Here is a 22,549-nt window from a genome sequence, read left to right on the forward strand (position 1 = left end):
CCACAGTCCTGACTTAGTTCCTTGGTGTCCCACTTTAGGGGACATCAGGAAACTGTCCCCAACAAGCATAGTATGAGCATTAAATGTGCTTGAGCTGTGTTCAAGGCATTAAGACCCTTCACTGAACGAATGCACCCTGCACGGTCTGCCATATTTGTGCTGGCCTGCGTCATGGACAAGCACTGGTGCGCATACACTACAGGCTGACCTGCCAGTAATTCAGGCAGACTTTACGGGTGGGTGTGCACACTTTAGGGATGAGTCACTCACGGAATTGCATCACTGGCGTGCCCCTTTACCTCCCTCCGGTGTCCCACTTCTAGAGTTGGGATGTATGTGAATGAGTTAGTATGTTTGTGTGTGTGTGTGTAAGGATACCAGCTAGTACAATCGCAAGAGTGCTAGTTTGTATTTAGTTGTGACTGCTTTACAACTAAGGGTGTTTTTGTTTGCATTAATATTTTAATTGAGTCACTTAGAAAGTACACAAACGCGTTGGACAGATTTCAACATTTTGATTTTTTATTATATTGTTTTAAAAAATTCTTGCATTTAATAAATCAATTTTAGCTGTCGTACTGTTTGTGGACCACATCTCCAGCAAAAGAATGTGACAGCACAAGGCGCAGATTTTCATACACATTGTGAGTGCATTTCAAGAGCACATATTTTATTTTATCCAACTACAATTCACTATGTTTGGTTTATCTTCTCCATTTTAGATGCTTAGCTGATTCCCAAATACCAATTCTATTTTTTTATTTTTTGCTAGTTTGTATTTATGTATGTGCACTAGAATGCATCTGGGTGCTAGGGTATAATTGTGTTCTAATTAGAACGGTTACACATTTGAATCAGATGTCTATAAGTGGCTCGTTATATATGTGTCACTGATGTATGTGTGTGAGTGGATGACGAGAGGCAGCAACATTGTCCTGCCTGGGGCTCTGCAAATTGTAAGGGTGACCATAAGTCCTAAGTATATGTCCCGTATCTTGTCAAGTTGCAAATCAGTCTTTATTCCGGTGTATATGATCAGTATCTCAGAAAGAATGCAGGTTTTTTTTTATAGGTCTTTGTTAATATATAGGAAAACACAGGAGATATAGATTGATTTACTGGTCTGCATGTTTGCAGTATTGTAGTAGATATATTTCTACTATAAATGCAATTTATGTTTGTAATCCCTTACATGCCTTACCTGATAATGTAGCTGGAGAAATGATCCACTTTTTGTGTTAATGTAAGTGCTTCTTCATGTATTTTCTGCAGAGTTAGTTCTTCCTCCTCGGCCTCTGTGACAAATGCTGACTCCGCAGAGTAATCAGGAGTCAGGAGCATGAGTGTATTGACCATAAACTGCACCATTGTTATGTGAAGTGTTGTAGCCTGCAAGAGGAAACAGGACCAGTCAGATATGTAAAAATCCAGGATCAGATATCCTTCTCTAAGGAGTATAATGGACTGTGACAAGACCTTTTGTTTAAAGACGGCACTGGTTTAATTCACAAAGTCCATCACTGATTCCACACGTTCTACCTCTACAGCAGAGGGTGCCATTGAGGCACAAAACCAATAATGCTTTACTAGCTTCTAAGTTTGTAAAGAATCATGGATGCTGTTACTCGGGTTGTATGGAACAAACCTCATTCGTTAGGTGGACATCATCCCTCTCGGTTCCATTAGTTGTGGCCAGAACCCATTGCTGTAGCATTCTGAAAACATCTTCCAGCAATATTCTGTTAAAACAAAATGTTTACAGGTATTACATTTCTAACAGAAGCACAAATTAATCCAGTTTTATGTTTGACTAAATATGTAAATCAAAATGGAACAAATACCGTAGTAATGAAAGATATGTGACATAAGTCTCCAAATTGCTCTTTATATATAACTTCTATATTATATTTATATATATATATATAACTCACACAATATATAATAAGATTATATATAATCTTATATATAATTTGTTGCTTATTTGCACTATAGGCCTCTGTATTTTCTACAAAAACACACAGGAACTGGTCATGGCCCTCAGATACTAATGGCAAACATTAATTACTGTCAGGGATATTTACTAAAGTGAGATTTGTTGGGAATTCAGAGTGTATTTGAAGTGAATTTCAGATTTAAGGCCAAAATAGCCAAGCTGGACATATCTCCAAGTCAGTTATGCTTCCAGTATTGGCCTTAAATTCTCACTTTATTGCATAACCCTGTGTGAGGTTATGTACCTAAGGCAAAATCTGCAGCAGCTAATTTGGAGCCACCCAGAAGCTAAAATTCAGATGAAATTTACCAGGAACTAAACTAAAATACTAATTTAGAGTCCCTAGCAAAATTCCCCAAATGCAGTCTAGGTGACATTTTCTGCAGAAAGGAACACTATAGTCACCTAAATTACTTTAGCTAAATAAAGCAGTTTTAGTGTATAGATCATTCCCCTGCAAATTCACTGTCATTTAGGAGTTAAATCACGTTGTTTCTGTTTGTGCAGCCCTAGCCACACCTCCCCTGGCTATGATTGACAGAGCCTGCATGAAAAAACAAATATTTTGGTTGGACAGGAAAACTTTAAGAAATAGTTTACCAAATGACAAAGTAACAGGCAAGGAAATAGTGTTGTAAAGGCATATATATTATATGATTATAATAGATGTTGTCACATTGCCATGACATTGTCCATACCATATCACCCTCATTGCAGTCATGCTGCTTTCTTGGACCACACATACCAATACACACATGCACAGACATATATACAATGATACATGCACGTTCATGCAAACACACATACACACAGATATTCCAGACACATTCGCTGATACAACTGTCATAAAAGACAAAAACACAGATATTCCATGCTGCCGCACACAGATATACAAAGAATGGACAAGCAACTTACAACCTAGTAAACTAGGGATCACAACACACAAGAAGAATTTGGAAATTGTTATAGACCACAAACTAGGCAGCATGTGCAATGTCAATCAGCAGTTACTAAGGGAAGTAAGGTATCATAATGTATAAAAAGCGGCATTAATTTTCGGGATGAAAATATAATTTTGCCTCTTTATAAATCTATGATAAGACCACAACTCCAATATGCTGTGCAATTGTGGGCACCTGTTCTAGAAGGATATTATAGCACTAGAAAAAGGGCAGAAACAGGGCTACAAAATTAATAAAAGAAATGAACATTTTAGTCATGCAGAAAGGTTACCAAATTTCAACCTGTTTCGTTTAGAAACATTGGCACATCAGAGGGGATATGATAGCATTGTACAAATATATTCAGAGCTAATACAAACATTGTCTGGACATCTATTCATAAACAGGACTGTACATAGGACACAAGGTCATGCAGTTAGACTGGAAGAAAGGAGCAAAGGAAATGTTTTGTTTTTTTTAACAGTAAGAACAATAAGGATGTGGAATTCTCTACTCAAAGAGCAACTGGAAAAAGCTATAATATTCAGGGATATATTTTTTTAATTTGGGGGATAATAGCTTCTTGATCCAAGGAGAGATCTGACTGCAATTCTGGGGTCAAGACATTTTTTTCCTAGTTTGTTGCAAAATTTGGTATGCGCTTCAAACTGGGTTTTTGGCCTTCTTTTGGATCAACAACAAAAACAGATGTGAGAAAGGCTGAACTTGACAACATATGTCTCTTTTCAGCATATGTAACTATGTAGTTATAAAATATGTATTTATTGTATATAAATACACAGTGGTACCTTAGTTTACAAACGCCTCGGTTAACATAATTTTCGATTTATAAAGAAAAATCCATTGAAAATAATGCCTCGGTGTACAATTTTTTTTCGCAATATGAAACAAGTTGCCCCAGGATACATTGCGCCTGGGAGGTTTATAGCGCTGCCCCTGCATGCTGGAGTCTGTAGGTAGCACGTGGCGTCGAGTGTGCATCGAATTTTGGAGTCATTCTTGAAATTTTGCAGCGGTTTTGGGACTTTTTTTTTTTTTTACTTTTTGGGTGCATTTCTCAAACGGTGGAAAGGTAGGGAGCTGAGCTTTGTCGTTTGCGTGCCTTTTACTGTGTGTTCTGCATTGTGGGTTGGTTTCCATGCCAGTTTATTTTGACTTTTTTCTGACCTCTCGAACAGATGAATTGATTTTTCAATGCATTCCTATGGGAAACCACGTTTTGGTTTCCGAATTTTTCGCAATAAGAAAAGTCCAGGAGAACGCATTAAATTTGTAAACCAAAGTACCACTGTGTGTGTGTGTGTGTGTGTATTTAGGAAAGCTTATGGCCTCCAAGACTAACCTCCACCTCACATAAGCCCGTTTGAGCAGGGTCCTCTTCAACCTATTGTTCCCGTAAGTTTTTTGTAATTGTCCTATTTATAGTTAAATCCCCCACTCTCATAATATTGTAAAGCGCTACGGAATCTGTTGGCGCTTTATAAATGGCAATAATAATAATAATAATATATATTATAATAAAGCATGTGAATTACTGTAAAAAAATAAAGAATAAAAAATCCTATGGCGGCATCTAGTGGTTTAACTCTGTATTATACCTGTAATGGAGAGTTTAGCTTTAAATCGCATGCCATAATCATTTCACTCATTAATAGGCATATAAGTCTATGTGGTTCCTATATATGGTTCCATATTTTGGAGATAATGGTACTATATACATTTATTTCATTCTAGTAATAAGTAAAACAATTCAGAAACAGAGGGGACAGAGTTATATCCATGTGTCCAGTCTGGTGCCTCACCAACTTGAAGTTTCACAGGTGGCCACTGGTTAGTTAAGTAAATAGTGTGATTGCCATGCCTTCTGCTAACAGTTAATGGATTTCTAATGCAAATTGTGCAGGTTGCTCAGGAAAAAGGATACGCTCCATGTAATTTTCTCAGTTGCAAAAAAAGCATTCAAACATTGAGTAAAGCCCATTGTAATCTACTACAGATCAGAGCAGTAAGAAAATGTACAAACACAACTGTGTCCAACCAGTGCACCAGAAGTTACAAATTATAGCCACATGTTAATCTGCATTGACCTACACTACTCAGCCCTGCTTTGTTTGCCACAAAACCCAGCATGCGTGACAATTGTCTTGTGTGCCCTAGCAATCCCTTTTTACAATGTACCGCACGGGTGCTACTTTGCCACGGTGATCAAAACTAGCACCATTTTAACATTTAAAGTCTGCACTATATTTACACAAAACTGGAGCCAAATGTGCCCTTTGATGTAGCACACCAGTTCTGGAGTTGTATATTAATAAAATTCTGAACAAATTTTAAAAACAACAAACATCACTTTTAGTCAAAATAGTTTAAAAGAAAAACATAACTGTCTTGGGGAATATTTTCAATGTGGCTAATTTAGCCTAAAATCAAATATTCACTTTGATTCCACTGAAACAAAAATATATAAATAAATCTAATAAAACACAAAAAGAATCAAAATAAAAACAAATACAAAACAAAGACTTGCACATGTGTTTAGGCAGAGGAGCAGGAATTAATTACTTCTTTTCTATGGACCAAATCAATCTTTTTCTGTAGGTTTCAGTATGTCTGAAATGTAATGTTGAAACTTTTAATCTACATTATATTAATGTATGAGCCATACTTTTCAGGTGGATTCAGCGAGGGTTCTGTATCTGACGTAGAACTGCCGATCAGCTCTAAAGCATTATCTGCAAGTGAAATCCACTCAGGAATTAACTGGTAGATATTCATCCAATCTGATGCTCTGATCCCATCAGGTGTCGTTGCTTTAAGAGCAGAAAGATGCACGGTCCAATTTCCCAAACTACTACAAAATGACATCAAGGCTCTCGAAACACCTGTTAAATTGGAAAAAAAAAAAAAACAGAAATATATGAAGTAGTCTAGAAAACATACTGACACTCGTGAAAAAGTGTTAGGTGAGGGTCTCGTCCATGTATTTTATGCATTATGCCCTCTCTCTTTAAGTGCTTCTATAAATTGGAGATTTATTCTTACTATACTTTGTAATAAACCTCTTAAAGGGCTATTACACTACAAATACCGCTTCTTGTAGTATATATGGGGATACAATGAGAGAACCATCTTACAATGGGAAAATTAAATGCCTTCATATTTTGGTTTGCTAAATGTTCTGCAGTCAATGTTAGTGACCTTGTGGATTTTGAGAATAGATGAAGTGTCAGAATGGGTTTTAAGGTTATAAAACTACAGAGAATATAGATTTTCTTGTACCTTTTTTATTTTTGGTTTGTGGTTTAGAACGGTTTGTCATTGAGTGGCCAATCTACAAGGGGAACTGCAAATTGAGAAGCATTCATGTGGTATTTATTGGTTGTTCATTTAAAAATGATTATTTGATTATTAGTATAACAATGAGTTCACTGAGCACTGTGAAAGATATAAAAAGGTGTAAACACGAGCACTGTCTATAGCAGGGGACGGGGTAGTCAACCTCTGGCACTAGAGATGTTATTCACCACATCTCCCAGAATGCTCCGAGAGCCAAAATGGAAGCAAAGCATCAGGGAGTGCTGAAAGTTACTTACCCCATATGTCTATATTAAATAATTCTGAAGTTACAATAGTATCAAAATACAATATCTTTCAGATCAGTATATTAAAAAAAAAAATGCTGTTATCACTCACCATTTTCTCCCTCAACTCGTCTTGTGTACTGTTCACACAGTTCAGACACTCTGTTATTTACTTCTTCCATTGCTTTCTGTTCGGGAGCCTCCTTTCCATCAATGGTTCGATGTCTTTGGAGCAGTTTGTGCGCCAGATCAACCCAATGCTTCTGAATTTTTGCTGCTGTCTTCAACGACTCCTGATTGGTCAGTAGCAAACTCCCTTCAAACTGCTGTAGTTCTTCATTCAACATCTAGTTATTTAAAGGGAAACTTAAGATATTACTCTATCTCTAATTATTTTACTGAATGGAACTGTACAGGGTGAATCAGGATTAATCTTCTATCAAGTGAAACTCTCTTTAGCGACATTTAGCTGCAGGCTGCATAACAAACTAAAACGTTGCTATAATAATAACAACAACAACAATGCTAATGATAATATCAGAAGTATTGAAAGCATACCTCCCAACATTTCATATCCACAAAGGGGGACACTTTAATTGTAGGGGGGGTAAGCTGTTCTGAGAAATATTATGTGAGTATTAAAAACTATTTGTGCAATGGCAATATAATTTAGAAGAAGAACAATGTATCTTATTTACACAGCCTGATTTGTAAACACAATTATTGTAGTTTAACCCCTTAAGGACACATGACATGTGACATGTCATGATTCCCTTTTATTGCAGAAGATTGGTCCTTAAGGGGTTAAAGGGACACTATAGTCACCCAGACCACTTCAGCTCAATGAAGCGGTCTGGGTGCCAGGTCCCTCAGGTTTTAACCCTTCAGATGCAAACATAGCAGTTTCAGAGAAACTGCTATGTTTACATTTGGGGTTAAGCCAACCTCTAGTGGCTGTCTTCCGGACAGCCACTAGAGGCACATCTGCGACGCTGGAGGCATATTATGTCTCCATCGCGCAGAGCGTCCATTTGCTTTCTTATGGACACTTTGAATGTGTGCGTGGCACTGCCGCGCATGCGGCTCCATTGACGTCAGATGGGGGAGCTGATGTTGGCGGGGGAGGAGAGGTCACCAGCGCCGAGGGAGCCCGGCACTGGATTAAGGTAAGCTGCTGAAGGAGATTTAACCCCTTTAGCGCCACGGGAGGGGTCCCTGAGGGTGGGGCACCCTCAGGGCACTATAGTGTCAGGAAAACCGCTTTGTTTTCCTGACACTATAGTGATCCTTAAAGGGAAACTCCAGTGCCAGGAAAACAATCCGTTTTCCTGTCACTGGAGGTACCCTCTCCCTCCCACCCCCCAATCCCCGGTTACTGAAGGGGTGAAAACCCATTCAGTCACTTACCAGAGGCAGCGACGATGTCCCTCGTCGCTGTCTCCTCCTCCGCGCCGCTCCTCCTTCTGATTCCGTCGGCCGGTGGGCGAGACTGATCCCGCCCACCGGCCGAGGAGACCTAATGCGCATGCGCGGCAATGCCGCGCATGCGCATTAGGTCTCCCCATAGGAAAGCATTGAAAACGAATTTCAATGCTTTCCTATGGGAAAATGAGCGACGCTGGAGGTCCTCACACAGCGTGAGGACGTCCAGCGACGCTCTAGCAAGGAAAATCCTTGCTAGAAATCAGGAAGTGTCCTCTAGTGGCTGTCTAGTAGACAGCCAATAGAGGTTGAGTTAACCATGCAATGTAATTATTGCAGTTTATAAAAAACTGCAATAATTACAGTTGCAGGGTTAGGAGTAGTGGGAGTTGGCACCCAGACCACTCCAATGGGCAGAAGTGGTCTGGGTGCCTGGAGTGTCCCTTTAAGGACCAAACTTCTGGAATAAAAGGGAATCATGACATGTCATGTGTCCTTAAGGGGTTAAAGACACATTAATGTGAGTATTATTGCTGTGGAGCTCTATTATAACTCAGACACACCAACAAAATGGAGCTCCTAGAAAAGAGGGATATTAAGATAGAGGGATTTGGGCCCAAAATAAGGACTGTCCCTTCTAAATAAGGACAGCAGGGAGGTATGGAGGGGTATATTGTTACTTTTCTCCTGACATCCCGTGGTATAGCGGTTCTTACTCAGCTCAAGGGTAATTGTTTAATTAACCTTAGATGGAGGAAAGGCTGCATTAACCTTGCTAAATTGAACCTGTGACCTTGTGCTACAGCAGTGTGAACCCCATCAACTGAACTATCACATGAGCTTTTATAACATTGTTGGTTTTTTTCGTGAAACAAGTGTGAATGATATATTCTGTTTGTCATGGTGCTTGCTTCACTATCAAACTTTCATACCTTTTCCCAACTCTTTATGTCCTGCAATATTGTCACAGTCATATCTTCAGGTATTTCATGGTATTGAAAGTCCACGCTGGGTAAATAAGAGAAATAAACAAAATTAAATAGATACACTTACAAGGTCTATAAGACAATACATATTATATATATATATGTGTATCATTATAGGCATGCACAATGGGATCACTGGAAGTGTTGAGTCACACCCTATTGTGAGACCAAATTGTGTTCCTTATGCCCCCATTTAGAAGCCCAGCATTTTTTATTTAAATATTATCTGGATTAAGAGGAGCGCAACATGATGACGTAGATGCACGCTGCGAGAATCAGGGGATGTCTGCTGAGCGCGAAAACTAGCAGCAGAGCGGGAGCGGGGGATCGGAGGTGATTGGAGCTAAGAGAGTGAGTGACTAGGAGCAAGTGGCACCTAATGGCACACAGAAGGCGGAGAGTGAGCAGCTGGACGAAACTTCAAGCTAACGTTTTGGAGAATACTAGGAAAAATTCCAACAGTAATTTAACAGCGGGCCGTTATACGAAGGGGAAACAAGCATGGTGAGCAGAGACTGGTCAAAATAACTGGGAGGCTATCAAGTTCCGCATGTTGTCGGCTGCACGCTGTTTGCCTAACACAGTGAGTCCACATTTCAAACTGTACCTAAAGTTAAAATTAGGAGGCATTAAAAAAGGAGAAAAGAAAGAAAGAAGTAAAAAATAAAAAATAAAATAAAGTTATAAAAAATAACAAAGCAGAAAGAAGCTCACCTTTGGGGGGGGGAAAACACAAAAAAGCCCCAGGGGGAGAGCTCTCTAGAAAATGTACCTCCATATTTATGCTACATACTGTTTGCTGAATATAATATGCATATCTTATAAACTACAAGTAACAATCAACCGGTGATTGGTGTTAAAACAGTGAGACTAAGAGGGAGCAAGTTAGTTTCGGCATTCTGCAGAAACGAGACAATCAAGAAAATACTGTAAAAAAAGGTCTGTATATCGTATATTGCACGCTGTTCTCTAATTACAGCAATAGGCAACAACGTCCGCTTGCTAAAAAAAAACTACAATCTACGCACCGCAAATATACTGCGAATAACCCACATAAAATTAATTTAGAAAAAAGACAAAAGAGTCTGATATAAAATAAAGAAAAAAGGAAGATCTGCTAAGTCTACTAAACAGCTCTAAATCTACATATGAAAATAACGGTGATTATCAGACACTTCTGAAAGAATAAAGAAGGAAAAAATAAAGAAAGTTAACTAAACAGTGCAACAAATGGCTTAAAAAAAAAAAAAAAAAAACAATAACACAGTCTCTAAGAAAGAAAAGGGCGAAGAAAATTTTTCTCTCCACAAGCGAATAAAGCTTCAAAAGTTATAGATCTTAAAGAAACAGATGACTCCATGAATTGTGAAGTGAATCAAGAAGTTCATACCACAGTATATGAATTCGTGGAAAGATGCTTTGAAAAAGCTTTACAAGAACTAAAATCAGAAATCAATAAGAGTACTTTGGAGATTAAAAAAGAAATTGGGGTTCTATCAGAAAAAATGAAAAACCTTAAAAAATAAAATCACGTTTTGATCTAGTGTCCATTCATCAGACATTGTTTCAGGAATCCTATAACTAACTCTATACTATAGGGAAACATTTTCCATAAGTTGTGGTTGGTAGTTTAAAAAAAATGTATATATATTATATTAAGTACAGTTGCTGGCAGTGCAATAAAAGAAAATATATAAATATTCATTAAAGAATAAAGGCACGTCAGGTTAATTATAATCCTTGTGTTGAGAAAGCTGCAGGGAATAGAGCAATTTATCTAAGTACTGTTGGAAACATAGCACATCCCCACTAGTCTAGAAGAAATGTTAGGGATGTAGAATTCCATTAGAATAGTTTATCTGACACCAGGGTTTGTAGCTATGATTTTGCCCTTCCTCACTGCTGGTGTCTACCTTTCCTCCAAGATACCAGTTAATGCCCTTAACCCCTTAAGGACACATGACATGTGTGACATGTCATGATTCCCTTTTATTCCAGAAGTTTGGTCCTTAAGGGGTTAAGGGGGCACACAGAATTCATAGTTGTTGTTTTTTCCACAGTTCGTTTCTCTTACACTTTGAGCATATTCTTAGCATGGACAACCAAAGTGATAAATTGAAGCAGGGATTGGGGAAAAAAACATAGGAAACCCCTTATAGTGTGAAACTGTAAGTGACATGACTTACTCACTTTAAAACAGGTGTAGATTTTTCCTTTGGAAAAAAATCTTGGAACAGGCTAAACACAGCAACAGATTGTTACTATTTATAATTAACTATTTGCCTGCTCCAGCCCTTGTGACAGTGATTTTAAATTTACCAAACCCTAATAACCATGGTTAGGCTTAAAGGACCATTATAGGCACCCAGAATTCTTCAATGAAGTGGTCTGGGTGCCAGGTCCAGCTAGGTTAAACCCCTTTTTCTATAAACATAGCAGTTTCAGAGAAACTGCTGTGTTTACAATAGGGTTAATCCAGCCTCTAGTGGCTGTCTCATTGACAGCCGCTAGAGGAGCTTCCGCGCTTCTCACTGTGAAAATCAGTGAGAAAATGCTGACGTCCATAGGAAAGCATTGAGAAATGCTTTCCTATGGATTGATTGAATGCGCACGCGGCTCTTGCCGTGCATGCGCATTCGGCGGATGACGTCGGAAGAGGGAGCAGAGTTCCCCAGCGCCTAGGGAGCCCGGCGCTGGAGAAAGGTAAGACTTTTTATCCCCTTCAGCCCGCCGAGATTGGGACCCTGAGGGTGGGTGGGGGGACCTAAAGACCCTATAGTGCCAGGAAAACAAGTTTGTTTTCCTGGCACTATAGTGGTCCTTTAATAAGATATGGCCATATGGTGGAACTGAGTCCCAATATTTGTTTGCTGAGATAGGCAATTTTAGGTAGCCTTGTAAAATTGTGTGCTGTTCCTTAATCTGTATTTTGTATACATTTTGGTCTTTACGGCAGCACCATTTGTGAGAAATGCGTGTTCTGGGTGTGCCCCCAATTTCCCTTATTTTTCTATGTATTTTTGGAGTCCAATCCAGATTCCTTTTGGGTTGAGCACCCGCTCCCTGGTTCAGAAGGCCTTTTAAAGGTTTTGGATAGGCATGTTGCTTTAATAATATTTTTTTTATATAGAGCAGATATATGATATGCATTGTGAGTAAATACATAAAAGCACTATCGCTTTAATTACATAGTTTTGAGACTGTATTTTTATCGCATTCATTTTGCATGCTATATTCTCACAATGCTCTTTATTAACAGATTATTTAGATACACTTTAGTTCATTTAGCACTGGCTAAATGAATTTAGGACTAGTTATTTAATTTGTCTCCCATAATACAATTAGTGTAATGACCCACCGGTATCAGGGTACTGTGACATAGTGGTTGGCTTAACACAATATGGCCATAGGATGGAACTGAATCCCCTGAGATAGATTATTTTAATTTGTATATTTATCTGTGCGCTGTTCCTTAATCTGTACTAAGTATACAATTTAGAATTAACTTTGAATTCCCAAACAAGTCACACTGTAGTGAATAAGCCTAATAGACATTGTTTCATTTTATGCAGATTAATATAGTTTTTTTGTATTATCTACTTTAAAGGATGCTATTGACTGTGTACAATTCTACAAATGTTGTCATTTTGGGGTACTTAAAGGGACACTATAGGCATCAAAACAACTTTAGCTTAATTAAGTAGTTTTACTGTATAGAGCTTGCACCTGTAGTCTAGATGCTCAATTCTCTGCCATCTAGGAGTTAAATCACTTTTGTGTCTGTTTATGCAGCCCTAGCTACATCTCTGCTGGCTGTGCCTGACACAGCCTGCATGAAAAAAAAATGTTTTACTTTCAATCAGATGTTAACTTGCTTTAACCCCTTAAGGATCAAACTTCTGGAATAAAAGGGAATCATGACATGTCATGTGTCCTTAAGGGGTTAAATGTTTTATCTCCTGCTTTGTCAACTGAACTTTAATCATACACAGGAGGCTCATGCAGGCTCTAAGAGGCTATTAACAGCAGGAGAGAAGAAATTCGACATTAAACAGAATGTTCAATAAAAGAAGTTTAAACATTAGATCTCACTGTAAAGGAAGTGTTTAAGAAGGCTGTTCAAGTCACATGCAGGGAGGTGTGCCCAGGGATGTATAAACAAAATTGTTTAACTCCTAAATGGAGAGAATTGAGCAGCGAGACTGTAGTAGTATGCACTATACCCCACAACTGCTTTATTAAGTTAAAGCTGTTTTGGTGCCTATAGTGTTAGTTTAAAATAAAAATGTGCATATTTACACACCGAGTTTGAGTACTAAAAAGCAAAAGAAAAAAAAAAGAAACTCAAATTACAAAATGTTCTGTTGGAAATAGCTCAGTCTCTTCTCCAGGTCACTACGAATGCTCCTCAGTTTCTCCTTGCATGACTCTTCATTGCGCTGGATCTCCTGATCAAACCGTGCCATATATTCTCTCCAAGACTCTGTTGTTTCTTGAATTTTGGACAGGTCATCTGTGTCCTATGGAGTGACAAATTAGATCTACATAGCAGAAAGATGTGTAGTAAACTAGATGTAACCAGCCAAAAATAATTCTACCTACCGTATATACTCGAGTATAAGTCAAGTTTTTCGGCACATTTTTTGTGCTGAAAAACCCCACAGCTTCCCTGTCAGCTCCCAGTGTAAGTCTCGCGAGACCCGTGGGGTCATAGCGCGGCCGCGAGACTTACAATGGGAGCTGACAGGGGAGCTGACCAGACCGGCGCGGAGGAGAAGGGAGCTGACAGGAGCTGCAGGAGAGGTAAGTAAACGCTCTCTGCCAGCCCCCTCCACTGAACTGCCAATGCCACTGGACCACCAGGGAGTGAGAGCCCCCCTCCCTGCCATGTATCAAGCAAGGAGGGTGGACGAAAAAAAAATATAAATAATAATATTTTAAAAATAATAATAAAATAAATAATATAACAAAAAATTATTAAAAAAATAAAAATAATAAAAATGTCCACCCCCCACCAACGCTTTGCAACACATACACAAACACACACTGCATTCATACACTCACACTGCATTCATTATATACACACACTGTAAATAAATATTCAATTAATATAATTTTTTTAGGATCTAATTTTATTTAGAAATTTACCAGTAGCTGCTGCATTTCCCACCCTAGTCTTATACTCGAGTCAATAAATTTCCCCGCTTTTTGGTAAAATTGGGGGCCTCTGCTTATATTCGGGTCGGCTTATACTCGAGTATATACGGTATATTATACGGCATTCACTCTTATAAAATTAAACTATACATATAAAAAATAAAGAATTGCTGATAAAAAAATATTAAACAAACATAAAACTAGATGTAATGCATTTTCAAGTTCTATTTCACATTGTTAGAAAGCCATAACTACCTTTCTAAAACAAATGGACATCTATTATCACAGGATAAATATATGAATGAAGTATAATTTCTCTATATTTTAAGAAACAAAAGACGGGTGATTTATCACAGCTGATCAGGTTCACACTGAGCTAAAAATATTGCAGTACAGAAAATGATCCTCTCTAGAAGATGTAAGATGTTCTGCCCTGATAAATCTGCATTCAATGCCTTTTTATCTAGGTTTGCAGCCTGCAGATGAATACATTAAAAGCATGTAGGTTTAAAGACGCATGACCAATGCATTGGACTTTAAAATTCAGATTCTGTTAAAATGGATCAGTGCCAAAAGAGCTAAACACGAAGTAGAAATGCTGGATGTGTGTGTATTAACATACATTTGATGCCAGAAGCACAATGAAATGCCTGATGACCTTTGTCCACATCTTCTCACTTGTGTACATCCTGCGACACAGCATTAGCTGATTCTCTTCAATTACCTACATGGTACAAAAAAATAGATTGATATGCTTCTCTGCCATGCACATAATAAAACAATATGTAATTCCGTCTTAATCTGTCTAAAAGTAGAAAGCAAAGACAGGCTGCGAGCACTGGGAGGGTCTGGCTCTCAGACTATCACTGCCATCCAAATTTCAATGCATTTGTACAACGGCAACATAGCGACTGGCCTTTGTGTTATGATATGGCTTAAAAGCAGTTTTAAACACACATGAGTTACTTAACCCACCCAAAGACTTCTTGCACTGTAATGAGTATTCCTTTATCATAACAGATGTCATCAAAAAAAAAAAAAAAAGCGTGTGTGAAAAAACTACTTTATGGATAACAGAAAACTAAGTTTAAACCAAAAAACTGAATCTTTATATGTAGGTGGCAAATGTATACAAACCATTATATTGTATGCATGTTTTGTACTAACTACAGCAACTACAATAACATGGTTATTGAAAATACAGCTCAGATGCACATGATGCCAGGATAGCAACATAGCTGTCGATAACCTTCAACCTTTGATGTTAACAAAAATCATCTTTTTTTTGTCATTGACCAAGAAGAGTCACACTAAGAGGAACACTATTGTCACCTAAATTACTTTAGCTAAATAAAGCAGTTTTAGTGTATAGATCATTCCCCTGCAATTTCACTGCTCAATTCACTGCCATTTAGGAGTTAAATCACTTTGTTTCTGTTTATGCAGCGCTAGCCACACCTCCCCTGGCTATGATTGACAGAGCCTGCATGAAAAAAAAAACTGGTTTCACTTTCAAACAGATGTAATTTACCTTAAATAATTGTATCTCAATCTCTAAATTGAACTTTAATCACAAACAGGAGGCTCTTGCAGGGTCTAGCAAGCTATTAACATAGCAGGGGATGAGAACATCTTAATTAAACAGAACTTGCAATAAAGAAAGCCTAAGTAGGGCTCTCTTTACAGGAAGTGTTTATGGAAGGCTGTGCAAGTCACATGCAGGGAGGTGTGACTAGGGTTCATAAACAAAGGGATTTAACTCCTAAATGGCAGAGGATTGAGCAGTGAGGCTGTAGGGGCATGTTCTATACACCAAAACTGCTTCATTAAGCTAAAGTTGTTCAGGTGACTATAGTGTCCCTTTTTAACTAATCAAACTCAAAATTGTGTGATAACATTTTTAGCCTGATTTTATGTCGTTAACAAGGTCTTCCTTTGGCTACATTAACAGCAGAAACACATGTTTGGATTGTGATTATGCTGAAAACAAACATGCAATACTGACCTATGTTCAGAAACCGTTATCATATCAGAACAATCTGGAGCTTGTGATCAATGCCATGTTGATAAATACTGCTTATGTCTAAAATTACCTTCCTTGCCAGTCTGTATGTAGCAGAACTCCAGAGATCCCTCTCCTCAGTCAGATGAGCGATATGCTTCTCTAGACGACCTCTCTGTAACTCATACAGATCTCGATACTCTGCTAAAAGACTGAACAAAGCCAACACTGATTTACTTAAAATGTAATCATTACATTCATTTTTAACACTTAAAGACATTTGTAACACATTTGTATATACTTTGTTCTCTTCCCATACTTCCCAGCATGCCTCTAAGCTCATGTTTGTAATTTGCTGCTCATACTGGGTTCTTCTAAATCTTTGTAATTTTGATTTTAACGGGTTTAGGTCTTAAGAGACAGGACGGTATGGGACGGCAACAATAATAGATACATTTCAACCTACTATGGAAAATATCACCTAAAACTTAAATAATATAAATTAAGTAAACACTCCAGGTATCATAACCAATTCAGCTCTATGAAGTGGTTATGTTGCCTGCAGTCCACTGGCCCCTTTTTAATGTTTTCGGCTGATACTCTCACCGGCCACCCAGCACAAGTAAACGTATGTACATTTTTACCCTTCACTTGTGATGGGCTAATGATATCAGCCTATCACTGCTGCCCCCTTTGCTGCTTTATTTGATGCTTCTGTATTAGTCTGAGAACTGCAGGAGAGGCCAGGGGTCACTTCTTAGTGTTAAACCATTTAAAAAGAGTCGAACACAAGAAAGTGATTTGGTGCCAGGAGACTGAAGGCACCATAACTACCTAATTACGATGAAGTGGCTGTGGTGCCTTGTGAGTTCCTTCAATATCTGGGTGCTGCCATTCTTTCTTCTAGGTGTGTCATGTCCCTTGGTTGATTTGCCCCTCTTTAGGTGTGCACTTTACTTCTTATGCACGCAGACAGATTGGCAAACAACACCTCCTCTACCTGGCAACTACACAGCACAAAAGAAGAGGAAAAAATGGAACAGGGGAAAAAATGAGAGGTCAGCCAAGTCAGAGACAAGTCAGAGGCAAGTAAAGCCATCAGTCAAAGACATTTGACTGACAGATTCTTGGTAAATTATTTTGTCAACTTTAAAGTTTGTTTAAGCTCCTCTAATTGCAAAATAAAACCCCAAAATCTATGTAAAACCCTGCTTTTAAAATACTAAGTTTTCACATTGTGAAAAACATTATATAATATAAAGAATTTTAAAAAAATTAGCAGTTCTTTAAAAACCAAAAGTCTATAACCTGATCTTGTGTTTTTTGTTCCAGGTCCATGAGTAGTAAAGGAAAATTCTTTAATTTCACCAGTTACACAGTCCTGGTTTCACATCGTAGTGAGACCGAATGATGGTTGAAATAACTAATGTCACGTGGTCGTGCTTACTTTGCATTCTTCTTTGCTTCCTTTAGAGCTTTAGCCAGTTCCGTCTGAGCTTGTTCTGCATCTTTGCTCACTCGCAGATCATGTTCTCTTACTTGATATAACTCACTAGAGAAAAGAACAGCATTCTATTGATCATTTCATTCTCGTCAACTTTCTCAAGACTTATTAGCAAAGACACTAAAATGAGATTTCTCTTTGACGCAAGTCAAACACATTTCTACCGTGAGACTTCACCTGTTGGTATCTTGATATCCTTTCAAGAAGAATGGTACATGAATACTGAAATTATGTCATCTCTACAACTCAACAGCTAGAACAGGACACTCTTAAACCTACTAAGATTCATAATCCAATCTCTTCTATAACACATTTGCTCTCTATTTGTGCTTTTTTTATTTTAAAAACTCGTATTGCTCTGTTAAAGAATCATAAATGTCTTGACACAAAATTAGTTAAAATAAAAATATTACAAAAAGGATCCAATAATATTTTTTTTTTATTGATCAACACTCCAATTTATTCGGTAACAGGCTTGACAAAGACCACCGCTTGGTTTGAAATATTGCTCTAGTGTGTGCTGTTACCCAATAAATTGGAATGCTGATCACTGAAAAAGAATTCTTGGAGTGCTGGACCCGCTTCTTATGTTTTGGACTTCTGGTTGGCTTTGGCAACACTAGCGTTAATATCGAACCCTCTGTCAGAAGAAAACAAAACTCCTAACTCCTAACTTAGCTGCTAGGCCATTTCACGCCCATATACTGAAGCTTTTTTAAGGTTTAAGGCTTTTGTACTCACTTTGAACTTCAATTAAAACACCATAGTCAGTACTTTTTCTAATAGTTGTCCTACCAAATCACATACATTTAGTAAATAACTTAAATTTGCAAAAAAATCAAAATATTGAGAAAAAAATAAATCTTCTAAAATACAAAATATTTTTTGGTACAATTTTGTACAGTGTTCATGAGGAACAACAACATAGAAATCATTACTTTATAAATATTTTAAAATACAAGCTATTTTTTCACATTTACCTGTACAGATTCTTAAAAAAGCAAAATGCAGGATTATTTTCTGTTTTCCAATGTATTTTTTTTTATTTACTTATTATTGTTACTGTCTTGTAGTCTTATGCAGAAAGAGTTTTACTGCATAGGAATACAATTTTTAGCCATAAAAACATTTAATATACTTTAAACGGAACAAAATTCTGTTTTCTTCGTTGGTGATATTATTCATCATAAAATATTTGGTAGCCAGCTTTCCTTCTGCGGGGCTCACACTGGTCCCCAATGATACACATTTGGGTGACCCCACCTGGAAAGCTCTAGTGGACAACAGTTTTTTTTTTTTTTTCCTTTTTATTGTTTCTTATTCTATTATGGTATCTGAGCTTCTCACCTTTCTTTATGTTAATCACCTCTTGATATGCCTAGCTCTGATCATATAACTGCAAATGCTGACCTGGTGTATATTTGGGTTGTGTATTTACGTTGCATATCAGTTTTTTATATTGAACCCATGTGACCTCCAAGTTTCCTTAAGTGTTTAGCTCTTTGTGCTGGGTTAGGGTGGCGGCTTGTGTGCATATATATATATATATATATATATATATATATATATATATATATATATATAATTATTTTTTTCTTTGCTTCTGAGCCTTTCCTTGGCATGCTGCTACCATCCTTCTCTGCCTTTGTGCATTTTCAATTGTCATAGTATCGTGTTTTTCTGTTTGGCTTTTCGTAGCTAGTTTTCAGCATGCCTGCCTGCCCACACCTCCTCCCCCCTCCCTCCAAGGATTGGGTGCTACAGTTTGGAGAAAGTCCACTGGCATCCACCTGGTGCAGTTGTAGGGCTAATACTTGCCAGGCTCCCCTGCCTCGAGGCAAGCTGATTTCACGATTTATGTTAATACTTTCTGTTTAGTGTTCTTATATTTTTATTGCCTCCCTGAATGGCACTGTTTTAGATACACAGACATCCCAGTCTCAGGCTATACGACTAGCATTTGGATTAACCGGATAGATCCCATACATTGGTGTCTGTCTGGGTACTCCTTCCTAGCTGCATCTGTACAAACAGCCAATATGCCACTTTGGCAGACATTTGTATGAGCTCCCCTCATTCATTTGTCTGTCAATGCAAAAGGTCTTAACGCCCCCAGAGAAAAGATCTCATGCCCTTAGGAAGTTTTATAAGCACAGGGCTCACGTTGTCTACATTCAGGAATAGCACTTTAAAGAGGGACATTTCCCCCATACTGAACAATCACCATATCAAGTAATGCTTTCACAGGGGCGGGGCCTGGCAGCCAAGATGGCCGGCTGCACATCTCATGAGCTCCTGCAATAACAAGCAAACTCACGCAATTAACGAGTGATCCACTAACGCCAGAGGCATATGGTGTTCGGGAACCAACTCAGCGGACAGAGAGGCACACGATGATACCGGCCCGACACCGATACGTGACGGCAAACCCGGCACCGGCAGTGCGGCCTAAAAGGGAGCAGGGCCTTAGGTCCGGAGGAGACGTCCGACCGCCTGACAGGGGCCACACGCCCAAACGGGAACCCACGGCGGCCCCGCTACCCCCCCCCCCCCCCTTTGGACCGGCGGGGGATATCCCGGTCCTTGCGGGGGAGGAATGCCCCTGCAACACAGCAGGACCAAGCGACATTACCTAAAACAAAGCGGACTCGCCAAGGCCCACCCAAGATGGTAGCACGGACGAGATCCACCACACAATGTGCACTCATCAAACCTCCCAGACACACATGGGAGTTCTACAAGCGGCTCGGTGACAACCTCTGGACAAAGCTGAAAACCAGGTGGCAGTACTACAAGCGGCTGATGAGACAGATGGCGGCGTGGATCCACCCGGCAACCCGGCGCCAGCTAGGCGGGTACACCCCCCGTATATCCAGAGCAGCTCCCAACGGGAATCGGAACGGAAACACAGCACGGATGGAAACAGTGCCTTGTCTCCGGGGTGCTGGAGTTCGCACTCCCACGCCCCAACACGGATCCCTGCAGCCCTCAGGGAGGGTGCAGAGGCTACATTTCCCGGACGCGAGCTCCCACCCGCAGCTGTACAGCGGCGGGACTCCCGCACAAGCGACTCCTGCGAAGCACTCACCAACCCAGCCTCTCAGTGCCTGGCGCAGAATAACCCGACCTCCCGCCACCAGCACTGCCAACCGAGAGGCAGAACGTCAGCGTACCCTCCAGGATGCCATCAAAGCTGGATCCAGATGCGGAGGCACCTTGCCCAGAGTTCCCAGTAGAGACACTTGTAGAGGCGGCGGCTGGGACTTCCCGACATCGGGCATAGGCTGAAAGCCCCAACGTAAAGCCCAACAAGGACAATGCCTCACATCAACTGATGACTCCAAGTTTTGTTTTTTGTTTTCTGGTTTGTCCTCCATATAGACCTATGTTGTATGATTGGTAACAGCTGCCTTTTGGCTCTGAAGCGGCCACGTAGCCGCAACTATGGGGAGGCAAAAGCGCCTACACGCATGCTTAGCAATTACCTGCTTCCCAGTATAGGACTTACCCTCTTTCCGAAACGTATCTTATAGCTAACTCTGTTTTTACTTAACCACCGACATGCATAGCTAACCTATACCGAAGGTAGAATCCATAGCATCACACATTCAGACATACATGTATAACCTGGAACCCAACTATAGAACGACTGTACTAACACTGAACTGTATTTTAAGCTAACACTTATATACTATACCATAACAGGCATACTTCTCCAAGAATCTCACTGTGACTAATCAACCCTAGGCTGTCAGTTAAAGTATCTAGAGCGTAGCATTTGTAGAATTATCGTTTACAGACATAGTTTAAAATATCATCTATTTGTGCTATACCTAAAGATATGCCTAGCTAGACCCAACGTAATAACCGCAACCAATGCGCAGGTTGTAGCGTCTCACAGGACTTGGCCTGTAAACCACTTCAAATCGAAATGAACTAGTCTGTTTAAACTGCTATTAATATATGTATGCAACCCTGTGTTGTTCACGGATTGGTTCAAACAATATTTAAGCATACCCACAGATTGAATCTACTCTCACCAATTGAATATATGTGCAACAAATTTTATATAAAAATGTGCCTGATAATCAATTGTCCCGCGTGTTTAGCGGAGTAAATGCTTGAGGACTGCTTTCGGGGCACCTCATGCCTGCCTGTAACCCTTTATGCGCACTACAAAAATAAAGAATAAAAAAAAAAAAAAAAAAGTAATGCTTTCACAGTAATAATCCTGTAGGGAAGTATACGGGCACGGCTATCCTACTTCACAAATCACTCTAGTTCTGGCAAATCTGGAGGAACAGGAGGGTCAATATATTTTTGTGAAGGGCATGATTGTATATAACCCATATATGTTGGCAAACATACATCTTCCCAGTCAGAGTCAGGATAAAGCCCTCAAAAAAGTGCTTAAGTTGCTAGTGCAATTCATGGAGGGCTGCCTGATTCTGGGTGGGGACTTTAATGCCCCTATGGAACCAACAAGAGATACCTCAAAGGGAGTCTCTGCTGTTCCACTGCACCTACTGCAGAGCATACACACATACAGGGGTTCTGAGAATCTAACTTTCCCTAGTGTGCTGAGAATCCTAAAAGTGATCTATGTTCGGCAAGGGCAACCAAACTGACACTGCATACCAGCTGTTGCAAGTGAAAACTCTCTCAGCCAAAATAAATTGCTGCATCTGGAACCCCTTGCAATAATAAAAAGAACATGATGCAGCATGAAAGATTGCTTGAGATGAAACGCATGCTGTTGATTACACATTGCACCTGACAGCCCATGCAAAGCTTCAGCAACCTCAAGAATATTTGTAATTACTGATGTCTGAGAGATATTTTCAAACACTGGTGATTTAATGAAATGATTTGATGGATAATAAAAATGCATGTGTATCTCTGGCACTTATTCAAATTATACTATCTGCTGGTTTCTGCACAG

The 22,549-nt window shown here is 39.2% G+C and overlaps 1 protein-coding gene across 2 annotated transcripts in view; it reads right to left on the reverse strand.

Annotated features, from left to right (window-relative positions):
- Positions 1-22,549, reverse strand: part of AXDND1 (axonemal dynein light chain domain containing 1) — a 59,437-nt gene that overhangs the window by 10,457 nt on the left and 26,431 nt on the right. For both annotated transcript variants that reach the window (XM_063427299.1, XM_063427300.1), the window contains exons 10-18: positions 17,551-17,655; positions 16,195-16,315; positions 14,724-14,825; positions 13,298-13,464; positions 8,891-8,966; positions 6,649-6,883; positions 5,621-5,837; positions 1,646-1,739; positions 1,202-1,389 (exon numbers count right to left, since the gene is read on the reverse strand). In XM_063427299.1, the coding sequence (XP_063283369.1) occupies positions 1,202-1,389; positions 1,646-1,739; positions 5,621-5,837; positions 6,649-6,883; positions 8,891-8,966; positions 13,298-13,464; positions 14,724-14,825; positions 16,195-16,315; positions 17,551-17,655 (1,305 nt within the window). The remainder of the gene's footprint in view (positions 1-1,201; positions 1,390-1,645; positions 1,740-5,620; positions 5,838-6,648; positions 6,884-8,890; positions 8,967-13,297; positions 13,465-14,723; positions 14,826-16,194; positions 16,316-17,550; positions 17,656-22,549) is intronic.

The sequence above is a fragment of the Pelobates fuscus genome, chromosome 7, assembly GCF_036172605.1.
Source record: "Pelobates fuscus isolate aPelFus1 chromosome 7, aPelFus1.pri, whole genome shotgun sequence".
Taxonomy (NCBI): Eukaryota; Metazoa; Chordata; class Amphibia; order Anura; family Pelobatidae; genus Pelobates; species Pelobates fuscus.